The sequence below is a fragment of the Schistocerca gregaria genome, chromosome 1, assembly GCF_023897955.1.
Source record: "Schistocerca gregaria isolate iqSchGreg1 chromosome 1, iqSchGreg1.2, whole genome shotgun sequence".
Taxonomy (NCBI): domain Eukaryota; kingdom Metazoa; phylum Arthropoda; class Insecta; order Orthoptera; family Acrididae; genus Schistocerca; species Schistocerca gregaria.
Genome location: NC_064920.1, coordinates 302719043 through 302744469, shown reverse-complemented (window position 1 = coordinate 302744469; position 25427 = coordinate 302719043). Strand labels below are relative to the sequence as shown.

The following is a 25427-nucleotide window of genomic DNA, read 5'->3' as shown; positions in this document are numbered from 1 at the left end:
AAATGTTTTAGTAAATTCTGTAGATGTTTTCTGTTCATTGGGTAATTGTGAAGAACCAAATGTGATATGAAACTACACAAAACATTATTATACCTGGTCTTGTTTGAAGATGGATAACAATCGTCGATACTCTGACCAAAATTTGCCAATAACCAAGTTAATAAAATCAGATTTTTCAAATATTTTTCTTCAGTGAATACTTAGCGTGTACGACTTACATTATCTGTTTTCACTCATTGTAGAATACAAGTTTTACTCTTATTACATTACTGAAGGTTGTATTATGCATGTAGCGGCAGGCAAAGCAAAAGCAATTAATTCATCTTTTTCATAGCAGAAAATCTCAATCTGTGTTAGTTACATCTGAGCTCTGATAGAAGAAAAATACCACTGTTGCTTCAGATAAGAAAGAAGTTATCGATATTACAATATTTTTGTGCCGCTTTGGCTCAGGAAACGCTTAGCCGAGCTGTAAATTGTCAAGCACATAATATGTCGTGGCATTCTAAATTTCTTGTGAGTAGTTTAGATAAGAAAAATACTGTACCCATTCAGCGCACGTCCTGCCAGATACGTGTACAAATTGCAGAGTGAATCAGTACTGAGATTTGAGAAATGCCGTAAAACAGCTTACAATATTGGCAGCTACCGATCGATGATAGGCAATGAAAACCTCGTAGCTCCATGTTCTTAAATTGTACAGGAGAAGCAATAATGGTTTCTTAAAACATAATATAAAGTTATATAAAAACATGTATAATTATATAGTAGAAGCCTAGTTAACTGACAGATTAAAGAAATTATGCATTTTCAAATCTTAGACAACGAAGTTACTGGTTACTAGAATACGAGGTTTTCACCGACAGTTAGGTTTTCATTGCTTACCATTGCTATATAGCAATCCAGAATGTGTGTGAGAACAGCCCTGAAAAATGCGAGTTGTTGTTCCCAGCTTTAGCCTACTAAGGTCCACGAGATTAGCCTCATTTCGAGTTTGAATCTCTGTAGGTTATTAGAAATAACCATAATACACTAAATTCTCATTAAGCTTCCTTACGCAGACTACACTTCTTCCAGCATTATGAAGTGGCGAAATTGGGGATATTCCAAATGTTTACCGACGGCTATTTATCATTCTTATTCTGTAACCAGTAGGACTTTTCTCGGGTTGCCATATCTAGCTCAGATCTCGTCGAGACTCTCTGAAATGGGGGTGTAGAAATGAAGCAAAAGTTTAGTATTTTTATTTAGAACACAATTACATGCAACGTGTTGCGGTAGTAGTTAGTACACCATATTTTTCAGAAGATATCACCTTTTTCAGCAAGTCTTTCCTTTTACATGTTTATAAAATTTCATGCAGCTTGTAGTTAAACTGGCACTGTAAGATTGATTCCACAAGTACTCAGTCGATTTCTTTCATCAGTCCTCTGTGCCGCCATCAGCGAAAATACTCATTCCACAGTGGCATTGTGAGCGGGAAAAGAAAACATACTCCCATAATTTTAGCAGTTGGCATTTGCGTTCAGGATTTTCGGTTTCCTGAAGAAAGTAAACCCACCTTTCTTCCACTATTCTTCCATGTCAAGCGTTACTTATAAAACGCTACAGGGTGTTACAAAAAGGTACGGCCAAAATTTCATGAAACATTCCTCACACACAAACAAAGAAAATATGTTATGTGGACATGTGTCCGGAAACGCTTACTTTCCATCTTAGAGCTCATTTTATTACTTCTCTTCAAATCACATTCATCATTGAATGGAAACACACAGAAACAGATCGTACTAGAATGACTTCAAAAGCTTTGTTACAGGAAATGTTCAAAATGTCCTCCGTTAGCGAGGATACATGCATCCACCCTCCGTCGCATGGCATCCCTGAAGCGCTGATGCAGCCCTGGAGAATGGCGTATTGTATCACAGCCGTCCACAGTACGAGCTAGAAGAGTCTCTACATTTGGTACCGGTGTTGCGTAGACAAGAGCTTTCAAATGGCCCCATAAATGAAAGTCAAGAGGGTTGAGGTCAGGAGAGTGTGGAGGCCATGGAATTGGTCCGCCTCTACCAATCCGACAGTCACTGAATCTGTTGTTGAGAAGCGTACGACCACTTCGATTGAAATGTGCAGGAGCTCCATCGTGCATGAACCACATGTTGTGTCGTACTTGTAAAGGCACATGTTCTAGCAGCACAGGTAAAGTATCCCGTATGAAATCATGATAACATGCTCCATTGAGCGTAGGTGGAAGAACATGGGGCCCAATCAAGACATCACCAACTATGCCTGCCCAAATGTTCACAGAATATCTGTGTTGATGACGTGAAAGTACAATTGCGTGCGGATTCTCGTCATCCCACACATGTTGATTGTGAAAATTTACAATTTGGTCACGTTGGAATGAAGCCTCATCCGTAAACAGAACATTTGCACTGAAATGAGGATTGACACATTGTTGGATGAACCATTCGCAGAAGTGTACCCGTGGAGGCCAATCAGCTGCTGATAGTGCCTGCACACGCTGTACATGGTACGGAAACTGGTTCTCCCGCAGCACTCTCCATACAGTGACGTGGTCAACGTTACCTTGTACAGCAGCAACTTCTCTGACGCTGACATTAGGTTTATCGACAACTGCACGAAGAATTGCCTCGTCCATTGCAGGTGTCCTCGTCGTTCTAGGTCATTCCCAGTTGCGAGTCATAGTAATCCTGTCGGGACACCTTCGTTCTGGAAATTTGTCTCGATACAAACGTACCGCGCCACGGCTATTGCCCCGTGCTAATCCATACATCAGATGGGCATCTGCCAACTCCACATTTGTAAACATTGCACTGACTGCAAAAACACTAACCTGTTGATGCTACCTACTGATGTGCTTAGTGCTAGTGCTGTAGAGCAATGAGTCGCATGTCCACACAAGCACCGAAGTCAACATTACCTTCCTTCAATTGGGCCAACTGGCGGTGAATCGAGGAAGTACAGTACATACTGACGAAACTAAAATGAGCTCTAACATGGAAATTAAGCGTTTCCAGACACATGTCCACATAACATCTTTCCTTTGTGTGTGAGAAATGTTTCTTGTAAGTTTGGCCGTACCTTCTTGTAACATATACTGATCGGATTCCTGAAAAAAGTCTGAAATTATATTAGGTGACCTGTCTTCGGCATCAAAAAAATTGTTTTAATGAATCCTCTGAACTGCGGTCATTGACGGCAACCGTCTTGTTTTTGATTGAGACAGAAGAGTCCGATGCTTGACCTCAATGTATAAGCAAAACACTTTCAGCTTCTATTCTTACAGTTTATATTAAAAAAGAAGTGGATATGTTCATGACAATTGATATAGTATTGTGGAGAATATGGGCAGGGCATCCAATTCCTTCCACAATTTTCCTAGTTCTTTTTTAATTTGGTGAAACACATCCGCTGACCGCGTCGATGAAGCCCACCGAAGTTGGTATTGGTACGGTCTCACACAAAAAGCAGTTAATTTATCTAATGGAATTTGCAGTTGTTTTAAAGTGTCTTGACAAAACTTCGCAATTGTCTGTGATGTTTCGTTTTCCAGCGAATCAAATTGCAACAGCTTCTGTTGGATTCCGTCAGTTTTAGTAAAGTATTGAACAACTAAGGAAAAATCTTTTCAGCCTTGTGGCTCGAAGAATCAGTGCCGATTCTGTAAAACGAAACTTCTTGCAATTGTTTCGTGCGTCCGGAAACGGAGTGTGATGCGAAAATATTTTTCATAATCGCTGTTGCTTTGGTCCTGGTTGCTGACTGCTTTTCGGTGGTTTCAGAGTTAGAATACATCGTGGCATTCAGTTTTACGGTACAGCCAAGAGAACTGAAGGACCGATGACGCTTGACAACGTTATAAGCTGTTTCGTCTGCAGCAGCAACGAGCAATTCTTCCTGGTTCTTCATTCATGAATGAAGAATTAGACTTTGATGAGCGGTCCATTCGGCACGTTGGTGGGCCCATCTGTACCGCGCTGAATGGTGTCGTAGTTCAAAGATGGACCTCGCCATGGGCGTCGGAGTGAAATTGCGCATCATGCAGCTTCTTCCGCACAGTTTGAGTAGTAACACGACGTCCTGTGGCTGCACGAAAAGCATTATTCAAGAAGGCAGTGTTCCTCGTGAGGGAGTGAGGGAGGCATGTCATAGACAGTTCCTGTCTTTCTATATCTCCTCTATGTCCGAAAAACATCGCTTTGGTTCACTCAGAGACGCCTGGACACTTCCCTTGTTTAGAACCCTTCCTGGCACAAAGTAACAACGCGGACGCGATCGATCTGCGGTATTGACCGTCTAGGCATGGTTGAACTACAGACAATACGGGCCGTGTACCTCCTTCCTGGTGGAATGACTGGAACTGATCGGCTGTAAGACCCCCCCTCCGTCTCATAGGCGCAGCTCATGCATGATTGTTTATACACTCCTGGAAATGGAAAAAAGAACACATTGACACCGGTGTGTCAGACCCACCATACTTGCTCCGGACACTGCGAGATATCTGTACAAACAATGATCACACGCACGGCACAGCGGACACACCAGGAACCGCCGTGTTGGCCGTCGAATGGCGCTAGCTGCACAGCATTTGTGCACCGCCGCCGTCAGTGTCAGCCAGTTTGCCGTGGCATACGGAGCTCCCTCGCAGTAGTATGCCGCGACACCGTGGACGTGAACCGTATGTGCAGTTGACGGACTTTGAGCGAGGGCGTATAGTGGGCATGCGGGAGGCCGGGTGGACGTACCGCCAAATTGCTCAACACGTGGGGCGTGAGGTCTCCACAGTACATCGATGTTGTCGCCAGTGGTCGGCGGAAGGTGCACGTGCCCGTCGACCTGGGACCGGACCGCAGCGACGCACGGATGCACGCCAAGACCGTAGGATCCTACACAGTGCCGTAGGGGACCGCACCGCCACTTCCCAGCAAATTAGGGACACTGTTGCTCCTGGGGTATCGGCGAGGACCATTCGCAACCGTCTCCATGAAGCTGGGCTACGGTCCCGCACACCGTTAGGCCGTCTTCCGCTCACGCCCCAACATCGTGCAGCCCGCCTCCAGTGGTGTAGCGACAGGCGTGAATGGAGGGACGAATAGAGACGTGTCGTCTTCAGCGATGAGAGTCGCTTCTGCCTTGGTGCCAATGATGGTCGTATGCGTTTTAGGCGCCGTGCAGGTGAGCGCCACAATCAGGACTGCATACGACCGAGGCACACAGAGCCAACACCCGGCATCATGGTGTGGGGAGCGATCTCCTACACTGGCCGTACACCTCTGGTGATCGTCGAGGGGACACTGAATAGTGCACGGTACATCCAAACCGTCATCGAACCCATCGTTCTACCATTCCTAGACCGGCAAGGGAACTTGCTGTTCCAACACGTCCGCATGTATCCCGTGCCACCCAACGTGCTCTAGAAGGTGTAAGTCAACTACCCTGGCCAGCAAGATCTCCGGATCTGTCCCCCATTGAGCATGTTTGGGACTGGATGAAGCGTCGTCTCACGCGGTCTGCACGTCCAGCACGAACGCTGGTCCAACTGAGGCGCCAGGTGGAAATGGCGTGGCAAGCCGTTCCACAGGACTACATCCAGCATCTCTACGATCGTCTCCATGGGAGAATAGCAGCTTGCATTGCTGCGAAAGGTGGATATACACTGTACTAGTGCCGACATTGTGCATGCTGTGTTGCCTGTGTCTATGTGCCTGTGGTTCTGTCAGTGTGATCGTGTGATGTATCTGACCCCAGAAATGTGTCAATGAAGTTTCCCCTTCCTGGGACAATGAATTCACGGTGTTCTTATTTCAATTTCGAGGAGTGTATCTTGGGGCGGGTTTAGTGACATCTCTGAACAGTCAAAGGGACTGTGTGTGGGAGATACAATATCCACAGTCAACGGCTGTCTTCCCGAGTTCTGGGTACCGGGTTGATGTAAAACTTTTTTTGATGTGTGTAGTTACATTGCGATTTAATATACGTTGCCGACTTGTTCCAGTGAGTTCAAATAAAATTTCCTGGGAGGTGACGGAACGCCCTTCCGGCGCATTTCGGCCGAAATTGAGCACTGCATTGGACATGCTCACGTATTTTACGGTCCGCTAACAATAAGAATCATTGCAAAGTTAAATTCATGTTACAATCCAAACTGGGAATTATTGTCCCATAAGCGGGCACCCTAGGACACTGGGAAGTCTACTCGTGACTTTACTCTTCCCACCAGAAGCTGAAATTTGGTTCTTAGGCAGGTTCACGAGACGACTTGACTGAATGCAGCCTGGTGGTTTTGCGGACACGTGACGCGGTAAGGCATGTATACAGGCGTAAGCGGAGCAGAGACAAATAGGTTTTGTAGCGACGATACGGGCCGCAAATGGGCCAAATGGGGATCTCCATTGACCTCCAACGACGTGTATTCTCTCACACCACACAAGAATTTGCGAACTCGCTCTCCAGAGTACGTTCTGGCGAAGTGCTTCCACATTTCCCCGACTCTACTTAAGTCGTCAACCATACAATATTTTTTTTTTTTTGTCGGTTGCATTTTCGCGTTCTTTGTTTGTATGTTGGACGTAATGTTAACACGCATTGTGGTCTCCTAGACAGCGCCTCGTCATCTATGTACCTGTTTTCTTCAGTATAGTACAATACTTGCTTTCAGGAATTTGTCTATTTTAACAATCCTAAGTTTGCTGAAATTGTTAGTTGGTGGATGGAGCAAGGTGTCAGTGATACACATCAAGAAACAGACGAAAAAGACATCGACTTTACAGTAGCCAATGATCACATTTCTGCTAACGAACAAGAAATTTACTGAGAGCAAGAATTTCTGGACGATGGTGCTTGGACCCTTCCTCTTTCTTTAATAAAATACTTATTTAAAATCAAATGTGTTGTGAGTGGTGGTAATGAGAAATGTAAATACCAGCATTAAATTCAGTTTTCCAAACTTCATTTACGTACCTCAATTTTTATGTGCACGTTTAAAACCTGGGAATTCAGTTTTTTTGTGGTAATTAACTTGCAGCAGACACTATAATTTTTCAGAATGTAAATTTTAGATCTATTAACAGTTCGTGTATGTGTACTGTTTAAATGATCGAAAAAAGTGATTTTGTGACATTAAAATACTGCAGGCTGTATTTAGTGCTATACAATCAAAAAGGATTATTTTAACAACACTTAAATAATTGTAAAAATAAATCTTATATACCTCAAATTAAAATTTTCGTATGATTTAGGCTTTAAATCTCGGTTTAAATAAAAGGGTCCAAGAGACATCGCCTCGTAGCATACGATACAGAAAAGTCACCTTGTGAGTTGAGGGCTAGTGTTGCAAACATCTATGGATGTGGTTTAAAGGCGGGAAGAGCAGGCGTGAGGATGGTGGATGTCTACGTCTCGTTACAGAACACGGACGAAGGCGGACTAGTGCAGTGTTACGGAAGGGCCCCCATCACAGGGGCAAGGGGAGTCCGTGATCGCCACCCCACCTCCCCTCTAGCTCTCAAGGAAAGGAAGAGAATGTAGGGTAGTCATGTGCTTTTTTTCTTTATTGTTCAAGAAAATGATTTAAAGTCGATATTATGCAGGTTTTTTAACAGGATCTGCACTGGGACTACTGCTATTACTAATTCTACTAATAAGTCAACGTTCTTCCAAAATACTAAAAATAATCCCAGGTGTAGGCTCTCCCATACAAACTATAGTATGGGCGTTCTTGGTATTATGCCCACAGAAAAAGTATAGGACTATTTCGAACACTGTGTGAAACGTAACAGTCCTCGTAGGTTGTTAGCTCTACCGGATCTAATCATCAGCGAATGTTTTCAGATAACGCACACCCGAAGAAATTTGTGCACTCTCTTCCTCGACATTATCAAGGATAGCAGCTGTTTTATACGGTATTGGTGTGATTTCTACTGAGATGATTTTTTTTTTTTTCTGGTATGCGTATTTAAATATCACCCATGCAAGAAATCTTCCACCGCCTTATTGAATACTTGCCTATAGGCAAGAGATAACAATTACCCTCTTTAGTTTGCGATATGCTCATGTCCTGCCGTTAATGTTCACAAACGTGACCAGTGACTCGTCAGTTCAATGGTAGCGTTGTAGCACCCAAGCTAATCTGTGTGGTACTGTCATGTGTAGTGAGCAAAGGTAGTTGGGTGCTGCGGCGGCTTCCCTACTATAGTGTAAGGAGATAGTCCTGGACAGCACAGCTGCTTAATGGGCCCTCTGGGCATTGCACCTGAAGGAAGTGAGGTATTATTTCGGCAGAAGCAAGCAATACAAATATTGAGGTCAAGCGCACGGTCAGATTTTAGCATTCCATACGTCTGCTTTGACCCATTACATCCTATGTGTCGGCCTATTATGAAATGTTATCTATGGTTGTCTTAGTAACTTGTGTAAACTATGCTCTTTACTCGATATGACGTCATGGATCAAGGCGGACGGATGGTATCGAACCTTGCACCTTTCCCTAATAGTGTGTGAAGCTGACACCTTTCGCGTTACACCGGACAAGCTTGATGTCTCCCGGAAACTTTTGTGCGATGCGCTTAGTTTTGACGGTCAAACTCGCCTTTAATAGGGCAGCCCGACTTTAATCCCTGCCAGATAAGCGCTGTCAATCCATCCCTGTCTGAATGGGGACAACATTCCTGAGTGGGTCGCCCTCCCTGCCAGATAAGCTGGGCTTCCTAAAGTACTGCTTGCTTCTCGCTTCCAGTGCAGTGGCCGCAGTCAGTTTCTGCGCGGCTTTGCCAGCGGCTGTCACACTTGCCTTCTCGTAAAGCCGCTGTTTGACAGTAAAAGCGCTATCGGCGGAGAAAAAAATGCGTGCGAAGGGCTTATCTGGTGGGTGGGGACGATAGCGTGGGCGCGCGGTAGGAGAAGAGATCTTACGGAGAGAGGGGGCAGGAGAAAAGGAGAGAGGGGGAGGCGCACGTAGGTGGGAGGCGGCGCCGTATGGCTGCTGCTGCCCCTGGTTCGCAGTCCAGCGCAGCGACATGCCCGCGGCCACCACCATGACGTCCGCCGGCGGCCGACACTTCAAAGTCACCTACGTGAGTACAGCTCGCCGCCGCTTCAGAGGGACTGCCGCCTTGCAATATCAATTGTGGCGTTCCTACTGTAATGCTCCCTGGCCTTACACCATGACTTGACAGTAGTAAATGCTTGGTCTACAGCTTAGAGGAATGACTTGTACTGTTTACTTCTTGCGTTCAATACACCACCCCATTCCGGTAGTATTCGGTCTGTGCGCCTGAAGTGCCTCCCTACACCTGATGGGTATTGCACATATATATCTTCCTTACAAATTCTATGGTTTTCATGGTTTACATCTACGTCTATCTTCCGCAAGCTACATTGTGGAGTGTCCGGAAGCTACTTGTGGCTCAGTGACTTTTCCGCCTTCCTTATTCGAGGTGGCGCAGTGGTTAGCACACTGGACTCGCATTCGGGAGGACGACGGTTCAATCCCGCGACCGGCCATCCAGATTTAGGTTTCCGTGATTTCCCTAAATCACTCCAGGCAAAGGCCGGGATGGTTCCTTTGAAAGGGCATAGCCGACTTCCTTCCCCGTCCTTCCCTGATCCGATGAGACCGATGACCTCGCTGTTTGGTCTCTTCCCCCAAACAATCCAATCCAATCCAATCCGCCTTCCTCATTCCGTTCCCAAATTGTCTGTACGAACGGCGGCTATCGGCAGACTTCCCGTTGTATTTATTTCGCGAGACGAATGTGGTAGGAAGTAGTATGTTGCCAGATTCTTCTTGTACGCATCTCAACTGTAAATCTCTTCGTAATGCATAGTTTCGTTTTCTAGTGTATGCTCTAATGTTTGTTGATTATCTCAGTAACGCCCTCGCGTTTACTAAATAATACCATGAGAAACGTACCTCTCTTAGTTGGATAATATCTCTCTCTCTCTCTCTCTCTCTCTCTCTCTCTCTCTCTCTCAATCTCTCTCTCTCAATTCGGCTAATCGCAGATGGATGAATACTACCGAAGAATCGATCGAACAGTGCATTATAAGCCACTTTTCTAGGGATGAACTGCATTTCTTTAAGACTCATCCAAATAATCTCAGCCTTGAATCTCCTTTTTCTATAACTGATTGTATTTAATTATATCTCTTTAGGCCATCCTATACGGTTACTACTACGTATTTCACGGAAGATACTAGTAATTCATCACCAATGGCGTAATCGAACAGTAATCGAACTCTGCACTTAATTATGCACAACACGTTACATTTATTTTCTTTCAGCGCACATGTGAACTTCAATGGGAAAAGAGGAGAGACGGGAATAGGTTTATCACGGAGCGAAACTTTCCACTAATTGTCACAGTCGTAAACACCACATATAAATGACTAGTAATGTATAATTCTAATGAAAAGTTTCTTCTAAAAAATCAGATTTTGCTTAGTGGTTTAAATCTCTTGTGCAACGAACATCTTGCTGCTAATCCTTTGTATCCTCAAAAATCGAATCAGTTTACATAGAAATTCTGGTACTGAGTAGGCTTCAGAAGCTCCTGAATAGACTGGTACAAGAAGCTTAGCAAGATGAGCTAACTTTCTACTAGTTCCGTGGCGTAAGGGTGCGTATTCTAGACATTTAACAATTGCTTTGGCCTGTTCATTTTCTCTGTGTCAAGTTTTTTTGAACTGATACCATATTTCTTTTTTTACGTGTGGTATGTTTCATGCACTAAATTTTGTGTGTATTTAACACCCAGTACACAGTAATTTTTTTTATCCTTTGCGGTACAGTGCGAAATTATTTTATGGGACAAAAGTTCTGGGTCTGTCACAATGTTTTGTTTCGCATTGAAATCGCAGCGAGACATCTTAATCAATAACGTAGCATGCTTGAATATTTGTTGCCTTCGGAGCGCCATTTTAGTTAACATTACATTTCAAGCCGTAATCCAGTTTTCCAGTCTTTCGGAGGTAGCGGAAGAAAATCATTTCCCTCAATACTAGTTCATGTCTGCTCTTCCCAGAAAAGAACATTTTCGATGGGCCTCTTATAGATGCAAGTCGACAAAATCGTTAGTCTCTGGCGAATCGCGTAGCGATCACAATTCTTAGATGCATTATCAGTTTCTTTTTCTGTCTCAGTTTGCTTAAACGTAAGAGTGTGTGGTCGACGTTTATCTACCAATGTAATGACCGACTTAGCCCCGGGAAAGGCGCCAGCCGATAGTGCCCCGGTATGTCAAGAACGGACCTTTGTCTGTCGGCTAAATGTTTTATTGCGTCGAGAGATTTTAAGTTTCCTTTGACTGCCGTGTTTCATTGCGCTCGAAACTCCATGAAGCGGACAGCACTACCGTTGCTCATAAATGGGTGTAATAGGCAGAATTCATGTAGGTCTGCAAGTCAACTGAAACGTGCAACAGTTTAAATGTTTCTGTACTGGGAGGTGAAAGAATAGCGTCGGGAAACCTTGTATTGGCTTCAAAAGGGGAAAAAATGTTTTCTGCCTGAAAGAATACATGTTAACAGGTTGCTCAGCGTTATCAATAAGTATGTCTGCCATTGGTGCACGTATGTTGGACAATTACTTTAGTTTTCTAGTTTTCTTAAAAAAAAAAAAGTCTGATGTCGGAGCTCTAAACTCCCCTTAACTTCGGACTGATGCCCTGGGTGGTATGCTTCAGTGCAAATGTAGATAAGAAGTTTCCAGAAGGAACTTTCACTCTACAGTTGAGTGAGCGCAGATCTGAAACTTCCAGGAGTGCTAGTCCTGCATCCATAAAATTTCTCCGAATTTCGGAAATTAGGTACTGACGGAAGTAAAGCTATGAGAAAGGTTCGTCAGTTGTGCTTAGATAGGTAAGTCGGTGAAGCATTTGTCCGCGAAAGGCATACAACACACTTGTGAGCCCTAACCTGGCACACGTTTTTGATCTGCCTGGAAGTTTCAGATAAGACGTTGATCGTTCATTACGCAGTTACTTATTTACTCTGTTGTCTATCACAATTTGAGGAGCATCTTGCTTCGATACCTTGAAAAAGTTACAAAAATATTTCGGGTGCTCTCGTTATGTGGAGCCATCGCGTATACAGAACATGGTGGACTGCTTTGACGGCGGAGCGCTCCGTAGTTGCGAGGTTAAAATGAGAGTAAATTAGCGGCCTGCGCCAATTTTATCGTAAAATGTAACACAAGAATAATATTAGGAATCTCAAAGGCATCACAATGAATTGCGGCAGGTGATATTGAGATATAGCACGTGTAAACGTTTACGTGCTCACAGTACAAGTTGCAAGCAACTATCAATGTCGACACACACAGCCTACGTCCACGCTGGTAGTTGCTTGCATCTTTAACTACAAAGACCTTGCTATACATACTGATGCAACAATGCGGCTCTCTCTCTCTCTCTCTCTCTCTCTCTCTCTCTCTCTCTCTCTCTCTCTCTCTCTCTCTCTCCCTCCCTCCCTTTAGATACATAGGTCTTCCATTTCGATTACAGTACTGTCAGGTTACACATGATACGCTGTGGTTGATTAATCCTTAGAAGGTGTAGTATCCAATATCAGCTGGCATCATTGGTTTGAGTGCTGTTGGAGATCATACCCGATCTCACGTAGTCTGTCTGAATGGTAGATTAATTTAACAGTGATAACTACGCTCTCGATAATAGCCGCTCACATAACTAGCAATGCAGCTCTAGTAAGACGAAGGGTCCAGCATTAGATTTTGAACTGTTAATGCCGCAAGCAATCCAGAAAGCTAGTTTGCGAAACTTTTCGCATGACATTAGCCTAATCGAAGAAGACAGCTTTTTCCCTGAGGAACGCAACACTTGGAAGTTGAACATGTCAGGTCGAGCGAAATTCCACGGTGCCTCTGTCAGGTGTGATCCTTGCGATAAGATACAGTGTTGGCGGAAACCGAGATCACTGCTCACAAGCGCTTTCATCGCTAAGGAGCAGCAGAGACGAGATTACATTCGTGACTGGAAAAGATGCTATGATTTTAAAATGAGTTCTTAAATCGTAGACAAGTAATGCTGCTGGCATTATTTATTTCGTTGGTTGGCCCTCCTAGAACCACTATAAACTTACAGTACGAGCATTATGACAGTTGTTCTAATCTTGCCTTTTTTCGTTGAAGTCAGATTTTTGCACCAGTGAAATGTGTGTAAAACGGCGTCCATCTACCATTTGATACCAGTTGTTCGTTTTTCATCCTGGAAAGCCCCCAACGTCATTACAGCTGTCCTGCAGATGTCTCGGTTTTACTGGTCTTCTGGTTGAATGCCCATTTGCTATAGGTCTTTTTTGACGTTCATGTGCTACAGAATTCTTGTTTTCCGTTTGTCCAAGAAGCTGAAGTGGCGTTTCGTCCATTTAGCATAATTCGTTCTACTTGCGTTGCGATGAAACAAAATTCTGCATTTTCGTATTGTGTCCACACTTTGTCCTATTTTACAATATGTTTCTTGTTTCAATTTTTTGGTGTACATTCCATTTTCACAATTTGGGCCCAGTATATTGGGTAAGATCTTTCTCTCTATTCTTTCTAAAACCGGTAGTAACAGTATCTCGAAGAAGGGAAAGAGACTCTGAATCTGTTAGTTTTATAATGCCATTGATATTTGACATTAGTTACGTTATTTTTCAAAAGAGGTAAGAAATTTACTATTATTACCGTTATTAGAGTTATTAACTCGCTCTGTCGTTTTCTTACAGTTGTTAATTTATAGCAGCTTGATAAGATAACTTGCATCATGTCATCCACTCTGTGCTAACGTAATAGTCTGGGTTTCAGGACCGTCTACCGATAGTAACACTTACCCTTTTCTACCTGATCGGATACATCGAATTGTTCTTGGTAGTAAATTGTGACTATGATATTAGCTTTCTAATGTACTCTGAGGACCATACAAAACGGAGCTTACACGAGCTGTAATGCTGCACTGCTTTTGCTGAATTTCTTGGAGAAATTCCAAGTAAAGATCTCAATATGTGCGTAATATAATAATGTGGAGCGTCGAACGATGTGTTGTTAATGTACAAAGGGCACTGTGTGTTGAATATTAATGTGTTATCACGTTGGGAGAAACGGGTATCGGATACGCATAGTTCGCGGCTTGTTGAATCAGCTTTTTGGATGAAAAACTTGAGACGTTTATAGAAGGAGTCGCATAAAATACTAACAGAAATATCAAACTTGGTTTGAAACATGTCACCTGATTGCATAAACGAGTATGAAATTTAAGCTACATAAACTTGACAGAAAAGGATTTGTATATTACTTGAAATATTTATTCTGCCCCATGTATTCATCAACCCAACAAAAGATCTCGACAGTCCTTCAAAACTTATTCTGAAATAATAATGTTGTTTTGTTATATATTCTTTGAACTTGTAGTTGCAAAGAACATACAGCAAAACAGAAACATTATCTCTTAGTTTTCAGGAGCCATCTGTGTATAGAAGGATAACAGTTTATATGCAATGTATTACGACAGAGATAGAAGCATGTGACCACTGGAGGTATCTGTTTTAGTTGTTTCATTTTCACATGTAGATAACCGCTTTCAAAAACCTCCCAAAACCATGTTCTGAAATAAAATTTTTGTTTCTTCAGTAGACATTGCCTTAGGTTACCCCAAAGTCGTAACACTACACACACACACACACACACACACACACACACACACACACATACACATGTACTAACATATGAAAGTATACCAGAAGCTGGAGGTTTAAGCCCTCTAAACGCGTCGTGGATACAAAAAGTGACTGGTAACATTAAACTTGTTGCTTCATTCGAAACTTACCGATAACATTACTCCTTCCAGAATTAAAAGGCTGTGGATGTGCAGAAGTTAGGAAACAGGCGGTGTCTTGTTGGGCGTGTTCGGCGGTGTAGAGGAAACGACCTACGTGACGGCGACGAGCGGTGTGTGTGTGTGTGTGTGTGTGTGTGTGTGTGTGTGTGTCGGCGGTCAGTCTTGCGCAAGGAGGAGAACTGTAACTAAAAGGTAGTGCTGGGCTGTTATGGCAACACCGTACAGAAACAGGGCTGCACGTACTGTGCAGTACTTCGAAATGCTACCCACTGGAATTTTTTGCCCTTCTTGTAGCGTATAGTGACTTCAGCTCAAAAGCTGGCATTTGAGACTACAAATATTTTATAGAACACCTGTTGGAGACAAATTGGTACACAAAAGCAGCTGAACTAAAAAAATCTTAAATCAGTCGGATGTTTTCGTCCAGTTAGTATGCATTACGAACAATTTATAAAGCTTAGATAGATCGAAGATATTATCTAAAGACTACATAGTCTTCAGTCTGGTGCAATTCCCGCTGTCATAGGCAGACGTCTTCAATTCTAATTTCCTTAGTTCATTTCTCAACCATCTGGAGTACTGAAAAATTGAAGTTCTCACGTCTAGGACATGACGATTTCGTGAATTTTAAGTTTTGCAAGCGAAAGATGTGAAAGAATGTAGTTCCGGTTGGACTGCGTTTTGTTCTCTGTTAAACAGCGATTTGGGTTCTCTTAAGAGCGTTAGTATGATGTTACCCTAGACGGTTAGTCAGTACACGATGGCTGAATGCAACCTAGGACGACGAACTTTCCGCATTTGTGTCACTGTGTCAGTCATACAAGTCTCTCGGGTGTTTCTAAATAGGGAGCAGAGCTAGATTCCACAGAGCCATCGGAAACCAGTCTCCAGTCACGGAACACTGTATGTACTGATACATAACACATTAATGAAAAAGTGAATCTGTGGCGTTAGTCACACTTTATGTACTTCAAAAGTTCATTAGGGAAAGAAGCGAATGAGTTTTGTAATTGGATTATTGTTGTCAGTAGATGCTCATAGGCGCACTTTATCGTTGTCACGCAGACAACACAGTCTGTCAAGGCTAGGAGTACCGATGGTTTGCGATCAAGATTGAGGAGGGCTTCAGTTGCACGTTCCCTTGCATTCAGTCGCTTACCTTTTACGAGCCACAACGAACCTACTGTTTCTATCTTTTAATGCTGTTTCAACTTAAGGAAGTTGTGTGGTATGGTTTGCCTATAAAAAAAGAAACGTAAGTGGGTGCGTTGTTAGCCGGGTTACTTTATCCCGCATTAAGCTCTGTAAGAGATATGAGCTATGGATTTAATTCTTTTCGAGCAATGGAGACAGCAATTTGAACTTCCCAGCAACATTAAAATACTCAAAAGCTTACTCATTCAAAGGGTTTTTAACAAATTTAGAAGTGATTTGCTTTGTGGTTAAGAATGCTGTGATATAGCGCTGCACTACAGATACGGAAAACCAGAGATCCCGATATGGCAATAGACTGGACAACTGAATCTCGCATTAAATTTTAATCTCTACACGTAGAAAATTGTATTCTGGATGGTATAAAGAGCACTGGTTCCGAAGAGGCATAGAAAGTTCCCTAAAGTGCTTTCACGGCGAAGATGTATATCATCTCTTCCTTGAAAGTAAATAATCGTGAACGCGAATTAGCCAATTCACAGAAAGGCTCACGAGCTTGAATTGTGAACCGTTAGCTGTTCTGGGGCCTCTGCTGATTTTTATAGAAGTCAAGGTAACACACAATGGTCTGCATGACATAAGATGTAGCGTACCACGGAAGAAAAAGGAGAAAATGGTTTAACGTAACGCCAGTGACGGGTCATTAGAGACTCAGCACCAGCACGAATTACGCAAGGCAATCGGTCACACCATTTTCAAATTAACCAACCCGGAATTTGTCTGAAGCGCCGACTTCGACAGCTGTTATACAGTGTGTTTGTAAAAGAACTCCCTAGTTTTAATGTGTCCTAGAATCTGTACAAAGTGACGTACACTATTCTAGTTTGTGGTGTTCGATTCATTAATTCTCCAAGTTTGGCTCCCCTGCACGTGACACACCTGCTTGAGCTTGAGACGGCATCAGTGCTGTTTCTTTCCTCTGTTCCCTCAGTTCAGTCCATGCGTGCAGTGCAGTGCAACTCAGCAACAAAGTGTACTCCGCAACAGAAAGTGCAATGTGCTATTTGGCCTGTGAAAACTGAGTCAGTTATAACAGTGCAACGTAATTTTAGACGTCAGTATGGTGGTGAACCACCTACAGCAAAAACTATCGGTCAATGGCTAAAGACTTCAAACGAAACTGGTAATGTTTTAAAAGCAAAATCACCAATTAGACCGAGAACTTCTGAAGATCTTGTTTCGTGTGTTCGGAGACCGAAGAAGTCATTGGCGAGACATAATCTACAATTAGGAGCGCAACCGTTACGGCCACCACGAAGCTCAGAATTAACCCCACTCGACGTTTTCTTTTAGAGCCACATAAAAAATGTTGTGTACAGCAAATGATCAGAGACATCAGTCATTTACGGAAAAGAATCGTCGCGGCGGTTGGGACAGTTATACGTGAAATGTTGCTGAATACGTGGCGAGAAGTGGAATATTGCCTCGACGTGTACAGGGCAACAAATGGATCCTACCTTGAAGTCTAGTAACATTAAATAATACTTAAAGTAATTCTCTTTCACGATATGTAATCATTGATGTAATTTTTCATTAATTTTCCCATTAAATTTATATTTAAAACTAGGGGTTGTTTTTCAAACACCCTGTATATTTAAATGAGACATGTACGTTGTATTTACCCATACAGGGGGACTGTGTAAAATTACGATGATATCAGTAATCATTTGAAAATGGTGCATCGCATAAATCACCTTGTGTGAAATTAATGAATGTGTTTGTAATATAACCAAGATAGAAAATGGAATTCCATTTGTTCCTACTTCGTTTAGGTATACCCTGTGCAGGCTATTGCCTTGTAGGTCGCTGAAATAAATGAAAAGACGTCATAGGTTCACTTGCTTTTGGTTCGGTAACTTCGACTCTTTTTAATAAGCTGATGAATAGAAAAACATGACTCTGACTTCGTACCTGATCCAAGATTCCAGATTTGAATTTTTCATGGTCACGTTCCCAATTATTTCAGGTACATAGTTCGTACCAACAGGCCACTGATATTTTAAGCATTCCTTGCTAGTTATTAAGCTTCTTAATATTAGTAAAATTATGCCGTACATGTTATTGTCATTAAGATTAATTGAATTTTCCGTCGGTGTCTGGCAGAGCAAAAGAAAATTAAACAGGAACATATTCCTACCGTTCTGCAGAACTTATTTTCATTTGCTTACGAACAGACCATCATTTTCTTAGGCCACTGTCAGGTGACAACTGAATGTCGCAAGCACAGATAAAATTATGTGAAACTTATGTTCTGATCTATGAAGCCTTATAAAGATATTACTTATGGAAAAACTTACAAAATGTGTAAAAAAGGCAGTGTGTTTACAAAGGATAGACTACATTTTTATGTCGTTCCCATCAGTTGATAAATAAAGTTGAATTTACCATTGTAGTTTAATATTTAAGTAAAACTTAATTTAACAGAGGAGAGAAACGAAACTGACTTCGGTCGTTCCCAAACGTTTACTGATTCCAAGAATTTCCAGTAGTTAGGATTCTGTTCTACTTAGTAGTGTCTGAAGTGTCGCAATCTCCTTAATATAGGTGGGTTTCTGTTAACAGATGGTCTGCGAAGGATGAACGTCTTTCCGAGTCGTCAGGTTGTTCTATGTTCTTAAACTAACTGCCACCTCAATGACGAACACACAGTTTTTCACTGTGGTGACGTGTGATTTTATACACAGCACTCTGTGGCAATGGTTGCAATTTGTGTTTATTGTTGAATAAAAATTTTGATATTCCGTTGTTGCAAAAGTCATGTCAGTAGTTGTGAGACTTCAACTATTATGCGAGATTATCTGAAATGTTGCCAACATACGGGACTGGTGCACCAGATTCTGGTTCCTTTTGGAATTTTCTTTTTCCTCCTCTTTTAAATTAAGTTCGTTAATGTAGTGCAGTAATATTAGATTACGATCATGAATTCCGTTTTTATTTTTTCATCTGCTATTAAATATAACAATATCCACATAAACTTGGCTTTCCATTTTTAGTTCTTACTTAACTGTTGTATTCCAGCTTGACAAATTTAATACCTTCCTTTTTAAACACTCTAAATGTCATAATTTTTGTATCTTCTGTATAATGTCTGAGTAAGTTGCACGTAATTTTATCTGTAATTGAGATATTCAATTGACGCCTGGCAACGGCGAATAAAGCCTAAAGCAGTTTCGTGACCAAAAATTACATTTTGCTGAACATCAGGAAAGTTTTTTTCTATGAACCATGGACCTTGCCGTTGGTGGGGAGGCTTGCGTGCCTCAGCGATACAGATGGCCCTACCGTAGGTGCAACCACAACGGAGGGGTATCTGTTGAGAGGCCAGACAAACGTGTGGTTCCTGAAGAGGGGCAGCAGCCTTTTCAGTAGTTGCAGGGGCAACAGTCTGGATGATTGACTGATCTGGCCTTGCAACATTAACCAAAACGGCCTTGCTGTGCTGGTACTGCGAACGGCTGAAAGCAAGGGGAAACTACAGCCGTAATTTTTCCCGAGGACATGCAGCTTTACTGTATGATTAAATGATGATGGCATCCTCTTGGGTAAAATATTCCGGAGGTAAAATAGTCCCCCATTCGGATCTCCGGGCGGGGACTACTCAGGAGGATGTCGTTATCAGGAGAAAGAAAACTGGCGTTCTACGGATCGGAGCGTGGAATGTCAGATCCCTTAATCGGGCAGGTAGGTTAGAAAATTTAAAAAGGGAAATGGATAGGTTAAAGTTAGATATAGTGGGAATTAGTGAAGTTCGGTGGCAGGAGGAACAAGACTTCTGGTCAGGTGACTACAGGGTTATAAACACAAAATCAAATAGGGGTAATGCAGGAGTAGGTGTAATAATGAATAGGAAAATAGGAATGCGGGTAAGCTACTACAAACAGCATAGTGAACGCATTATTGTGGCCAAGATAGATACGAAGCCCACACCTACTACAGTAGTACAAGTTTATATGCCAACTAGCTCTGCAGATGATGAAGAAATTGAAGAAATGTACGATGAAATAAAAGAAATTATTCAGATAGTGAAGGGAGACGAAAATTTAATAGTAATGGGTGACTGGAATTCGAGTGTAGGAAAAGGGAGAGAAGGAAACATAGTAGGTGAATATGGATTGGGGCTAAGAAATGAAAGAGGAAGCCGCCTGGTAGAATTTTGCACAGAGCACAACTTAATCATAGCTAACACTTGGTTTAAGAATCATGAAAGAAGGTTGTATACGTGGAAGAACCCTGGAGATACTAAAAGGTATCAGATAGATTATATAATGGTAAGAGAGATTTAGGAACCAGGTTTTAAGTTGTAAGACATTTCCAGGGGCAGATGTGGACTCTGACCACAATCTATTGGTTATGAACTGTAGATTAAAACTGAAGAAACTGCAAAAATGTGGGAAATTAAGGAGATGGGACCTGGATAAACTGAAAGAACCAGAGGTTGTACAGAGTTTCAGAGAGAGCATAAGGGAACAATTGACAGGAATAGGGGAAAGAAATACAGTAGAAGAAGAATGGGTAGCTCTGAGGGATGTAGTAGTGAAGGCAGCAGAGGATAAAGTAGGTACAAAGACGAGGGCTGCTAGAAATCCTTGGGTAACAGAAGAAATATTGAATTTAATTGATGAAAAGAGAAAATATAAAAATGTAGTAAATGAAGCAGGCAAAAAGGAATACAAACGTCTCAAAAATGAGATCGACAGGAAGTGCAAAATGGCTAAACAGGGATGGCTAGAGGACAAATGTAAGGATGTAGAAGCTTATCTCACTAGGGGTAAGATAGATACTGCCTACAGGAAAATTAAAGAGACCTTTGGAGAGAAGAGAACCACGTGTATGAATATCAAGAGCTCAGATGGCAGCCCAGTTCTAAGCAAAGAAGGGAAGGCAGAAAGGTGGAAGGAGTATATAGAAGGTTTATACAAGGGCGATGTACTTGAGGACAATATTATGGAAATAGAAGAGGATGTAGATGAAGACGAAATGGGAGATACGATACTGCGTGAAGAGTTTGACAGAGCACTGAAAGACCTGAGTCGAAACAAGGCCCCCGGAGTAGACAACATTCCATTAGAACTACTGACGGCCTTGGGAGAGCCAGTCATGACAAAACTCTACCAGCTGGTGAGCAAGATGTATGAGACAGGCGAAATACCCTCAGACTTCAAGAAGAATATAATAATTCCAATCCCAAAGAAAGCAGGTGCTGACAGATGTGAAAATTACCGAACTATCAGTTTAATAAGCCACGGCTGCAAAATACTAACGCGAATTCTTTACAGACGAATGGAAAAACTGGTAGATGCAGACCTCGGGGAGGATCAGTTTGGATTCCGTCGAAATGTTGGAACACGTGAGGCAATACTGACCTTACGACTTATCTTAGAAGAAAGATTAAGGAAAGGCAAACCTACGTTTCTAGCATTTGTAGACTTAGAGAAAGCTTTTGACAATGTTGACTGGAATACTCTCTTTCAAATACTAAAGGTGGCAGGGGTAAAATACAGGGAGCGAAAGGCTATTTATAATTTGTACAGAAACCAGATGGCAGTAATAAGAGTCGAGGGGCATGAAAGGGAAGCAGTGGTTGGGAAAGGAGTGAGACAGGGTTGTAGCCTCTCCCCGATGTTATTCAATCTGTATATTGAGCAAGCAGTAAAGGAAACAAAAGAAAAATTTGGAGTAGGTATTAAAATTCATGGAGACGAAGTAAAAACCTTGAGGTTCGCCGATGACATTGTAATTCTGTCAGAGACGGCAAAGGACTTGGAAGAGCAGTTGAACGGAATGGACAGTGTCTTGAAAGGAGGATATAAGATGAACATTAACAAAAGCAAAACGAGGATAATGGAATGTAGTCAAATTTAATCGGATGATGCTGAGGGAATTAGATTAGGAAATGAGACACTTAAAGTAGTAAAAGAGTTTTGCTATTTAGGAAGTAAAATAACTGATGATGGTCGAAGTAGAGAGGATATAAAATGTAGACTGGCAATGGCAAGGAAAGCGTTTCCGAAGAAGAGAAATTTGTTAACATCGAATATAGATTTATGTATCAGGAAGTCGTTTCTGAAAGTATTTGTATGGAGTGTAGCCATGTATGGAAGTGAAACATGGACGATAACTAGTTTGGACAAGAAGAGAATAGAAGCTTTCGAAATGTGGTGCTACAGAAGAATACTGAAGATAAGGTGGATAGATCACGTAACTAATGAGGAGGTATTGAATAGGATTGGGGAGAAGAGAAGTTTGTGGCACAACTTGACTAGAAGAAGGGATCGGTTGGTAGGACATCTTTTGAGGCATCAAGGGATCACAAATTTAGCATTGGAGGGCAGCGTGGAGGGTAAAAATCGTAGAGGGAGACCGAGAGATGAGTACACTAAGCAGATTCAGAAGGATGTAGGTTGCAGTAGGTACTGGGGGATGAAGCAGCTTGCACAGGATAGAGTAGCATGGAGAGCTGCATCAAACCAGTCTCAGGACTGAAGACAACGACAACCATATTGTTATTATTTTTATTGCGTCTACGTCGTCGTCATTATTATTTACGTTTTGGCATTTCGTAACGGAACTATTATTATACTGGCGATATTATATTTAAGGTTTTGGAGGTTTTTGACGTATTCTGCATGTGTGGTTGAGTGTCATAAGTTAAACAGGTACAAAAGAAATAAGTAACCAATGACAGAGTGTAACCTGATAAGAATCCTGACTCTGAACCCCTGTAAATATGTGACTTGTTTAGGAGCACTGGTTCATAGCGAGACCAGCGCATGTCAGAAAGGCTTCGAAAATGTTCGGCAGATTGAGTGAGGAATGGGAGGAAAATACCTGTGAACATCTGTCATAATTCTGTGGATAGTCGTCCTAGAAGAGAGATTGCGATGGCTAGAACTACGCACATAACTCGCAAGCATCTCGTAACGGCTCGGGTTAAGAAATGTACCGGAGGTGTTTAGTCGATACTGTACGTGTATGCACAGGCGCAAGTGCCACGGTAATGTAGAGAATCAGCAAAGCACGCGCGTCGCATGAAAGTAGTGTACATGTCGGCACCGACGCTGGCGTGGAACACTTGAGCCAGTGGAGTGTCAGGGGAGCGGCCGGTGCTGCCGCCTTCTGGGAAGCGCGCCGCCCACGGCCGCGCTAATTCGCCGCACAGCAGCCTAACGAGCCGCGAGTCGCGTGCTGAGGCTCAGCTTCCGCCGCCCACGGTGCGCCGACCACGTGCCGCCCCGTATAGAGACCCTTCTCAAAGAGCAACTTCGTCTCGTGCGACTGCTCGCCACAAGTGAGTCTACTGCAGCGCTCCTGGCGTTTTACTCCTGTACTGAGTCTGACCTCTCAAGATTTGTGCTTGATAACTTGCAAAAACGCAGTATAAGAACCCGTGGCCATTTTGCGCTTCAAATTTCACGTGTCTAAGGCCGGTATTACACTATCAAATTTTTTTGTCAAATATCTTTGTCCAGTATCTTTGTCCAAGATATTTGATGTTGTAATAGGGAACTTCGTCAAATGTCGTCCAATATTTGATCAAATCTAGGGTCTCGCTGTAGATTTGATCAAAGAAGTCGCTTGTCTTCTGTTCACTGCAATGTGATGTGTTACCACATGGAGCGCTAGCATCGCTGTATTCTGTCGTCTGTAGTGTTTTTATAAACATTATGGGTAAGTACAATTGGTGTGTGCCGACAAATACAAAATTAATAGTTATGTATGAAGCTGATGAGGCACTTTACAATGTGAGGCACGCTGAATGCAAAAATAGATTACGAAGATTGGAGACCTAACCTAACCCTCTCCTGTAGCAAGGAATCGGATTGTTACAGTGAGCCTGTCTTCTGCAGATGTAGCAGTTCCTGTGCTTTGTGATACGAGTGTACACTTCATTGAGCACATACAGAAATGTATGCTCATCCATTCTTAAATAATTGATGTACGACTTGACGTCCTCCACTATAAGCTCACATAACAAGTTTTGTTGAATGCTTTTATCGTGTCGTCGTAAAACCCACAGCTTCACCCAGGTATGTTTCCTTTTTTTCCCCAACTTTTCTTCCACATATGCACACAGTGAAATTGTGGTAGTTGCAACTGCTGCGTTAATAACAAGTTGTTGTCAGCCATCTTGAACTTTGATGAAAAATATGATGAGACTGTAATATCCTTTCTAGCGCTACGTCAAAGATCTTTGTCAAATATACACTCCTGGAAATTGAAATAAGAACACCGTGAATTCATTGTCCCAGGAATGGGAAACTTTGACACATTCCTGGGGTCAGATACATCACATGATCAGACTGACAGAACCACAGGCACATAGACACAGGCAACAGAGCATGCACAATGTCGGCACTAGTACAGTGTATATCCACCTTTCGCAGCAATGCAGGCTGCTATTCTCCCATGGAGACGATCGTAGAGATGCTGGATGTAGTCCTGTGGAACGGCTTGCCATGCCATTTCCACCTGGCGCCACAGTTGGACCAGCGTTCGTGCAGGACGTGCAGACCGCGTGAGACGACGCTTCATCCAGTCCCAAACATGTTCAATGGGGGACAGATCCGGAGATCTTGCTGGCCAGGGTAGTTGACTTACACCTTCTAGAGCACGTTGGGTGGCACGGGATACATGCGGACGTGCATTGTCCTGTTGGAACAGCAAGTTCCCTTGCTGGTCTAGGAATGGTAGGACGGGTTCGATGACGGTTTGGATGTACCGTGCACTATTCAGTGTCCCCTCGACGATCACCAGAGGTGTACGACCAGTGTAGGAGATCGCTCCCCACACCGTGATGCCGGGTGTTGGCCCTGTGTGCCTCGGTCGTATGCAGTCCTGATTGTGGCGCTCACCTGCACGGCGCCAAACACGCATACGACCATCATTGGCACCAAGGCACAAGCGACTCTCATCGCTGAAGACGACACGTCTTCATTCGTCCCTCCATTCACACCTGTCGCGACACCACTGGAGGCGGGCTGCACGATGTTGGGGCGTGAGCGGAAGACGGCCTAACGGTTTGCGGGACCGTAGCCCAGCTTCATGGAGACGGTTGCGAATGGTGCTCGCCGATACCCCAGGAGCAACAGTGTCCCTAATTTGCTGGGAAGTGGCGGTGCGGTCCCCTATGGCACTGTGTAGGATCCTACGGTCTTGGCGTGCATGGGTGCGTCGCTGCGGTCCGGTCCCAGGTCGACGGGCACGTGCACCTTCCGCCGACCACTGGCGACAACATCGATGTACTGTGGAGACCTCACGCCCCACGTGTTGAGCAATTCGGCGGTACGTCCACCCGGCCTCCCGCAGGCCCACTATACGCCCTCGCTCAAAGTCCGTCAACTGCACATACGGTTCACGTCCACG

General features: G+C 43.1%; 1 protein-coding gene across 3 annotated transcripts in view; it reads left to right on the top strand.

Moving 5' to 3' along the window:
• LOC126342297 (septin-2) overlaps nt 1-25427 on the top strand; it is a 314504-nt gene that overhangs the window by 102260 nt on the left and 186817 nt on the right. Inside the window, exon 1 of one of the 3 annotated variants that reach the window (XM_050001844.1) lies at nt 8773-9092. The exons of the other annotated variants lie outside the window; for them this stretch is intronic. Within the exon in view, the coding sequence (XP_049857801.1) occupies nt 9036-9092 (57 nt within the window). The 5' untranslated portion in view covers nt 8773-9035. Of the gene's footprint in view, nt 1-8772; nt 9093-25427 lie in introns of those variants that run through there. 3 annotated transcript variants of the gene reach the window in all.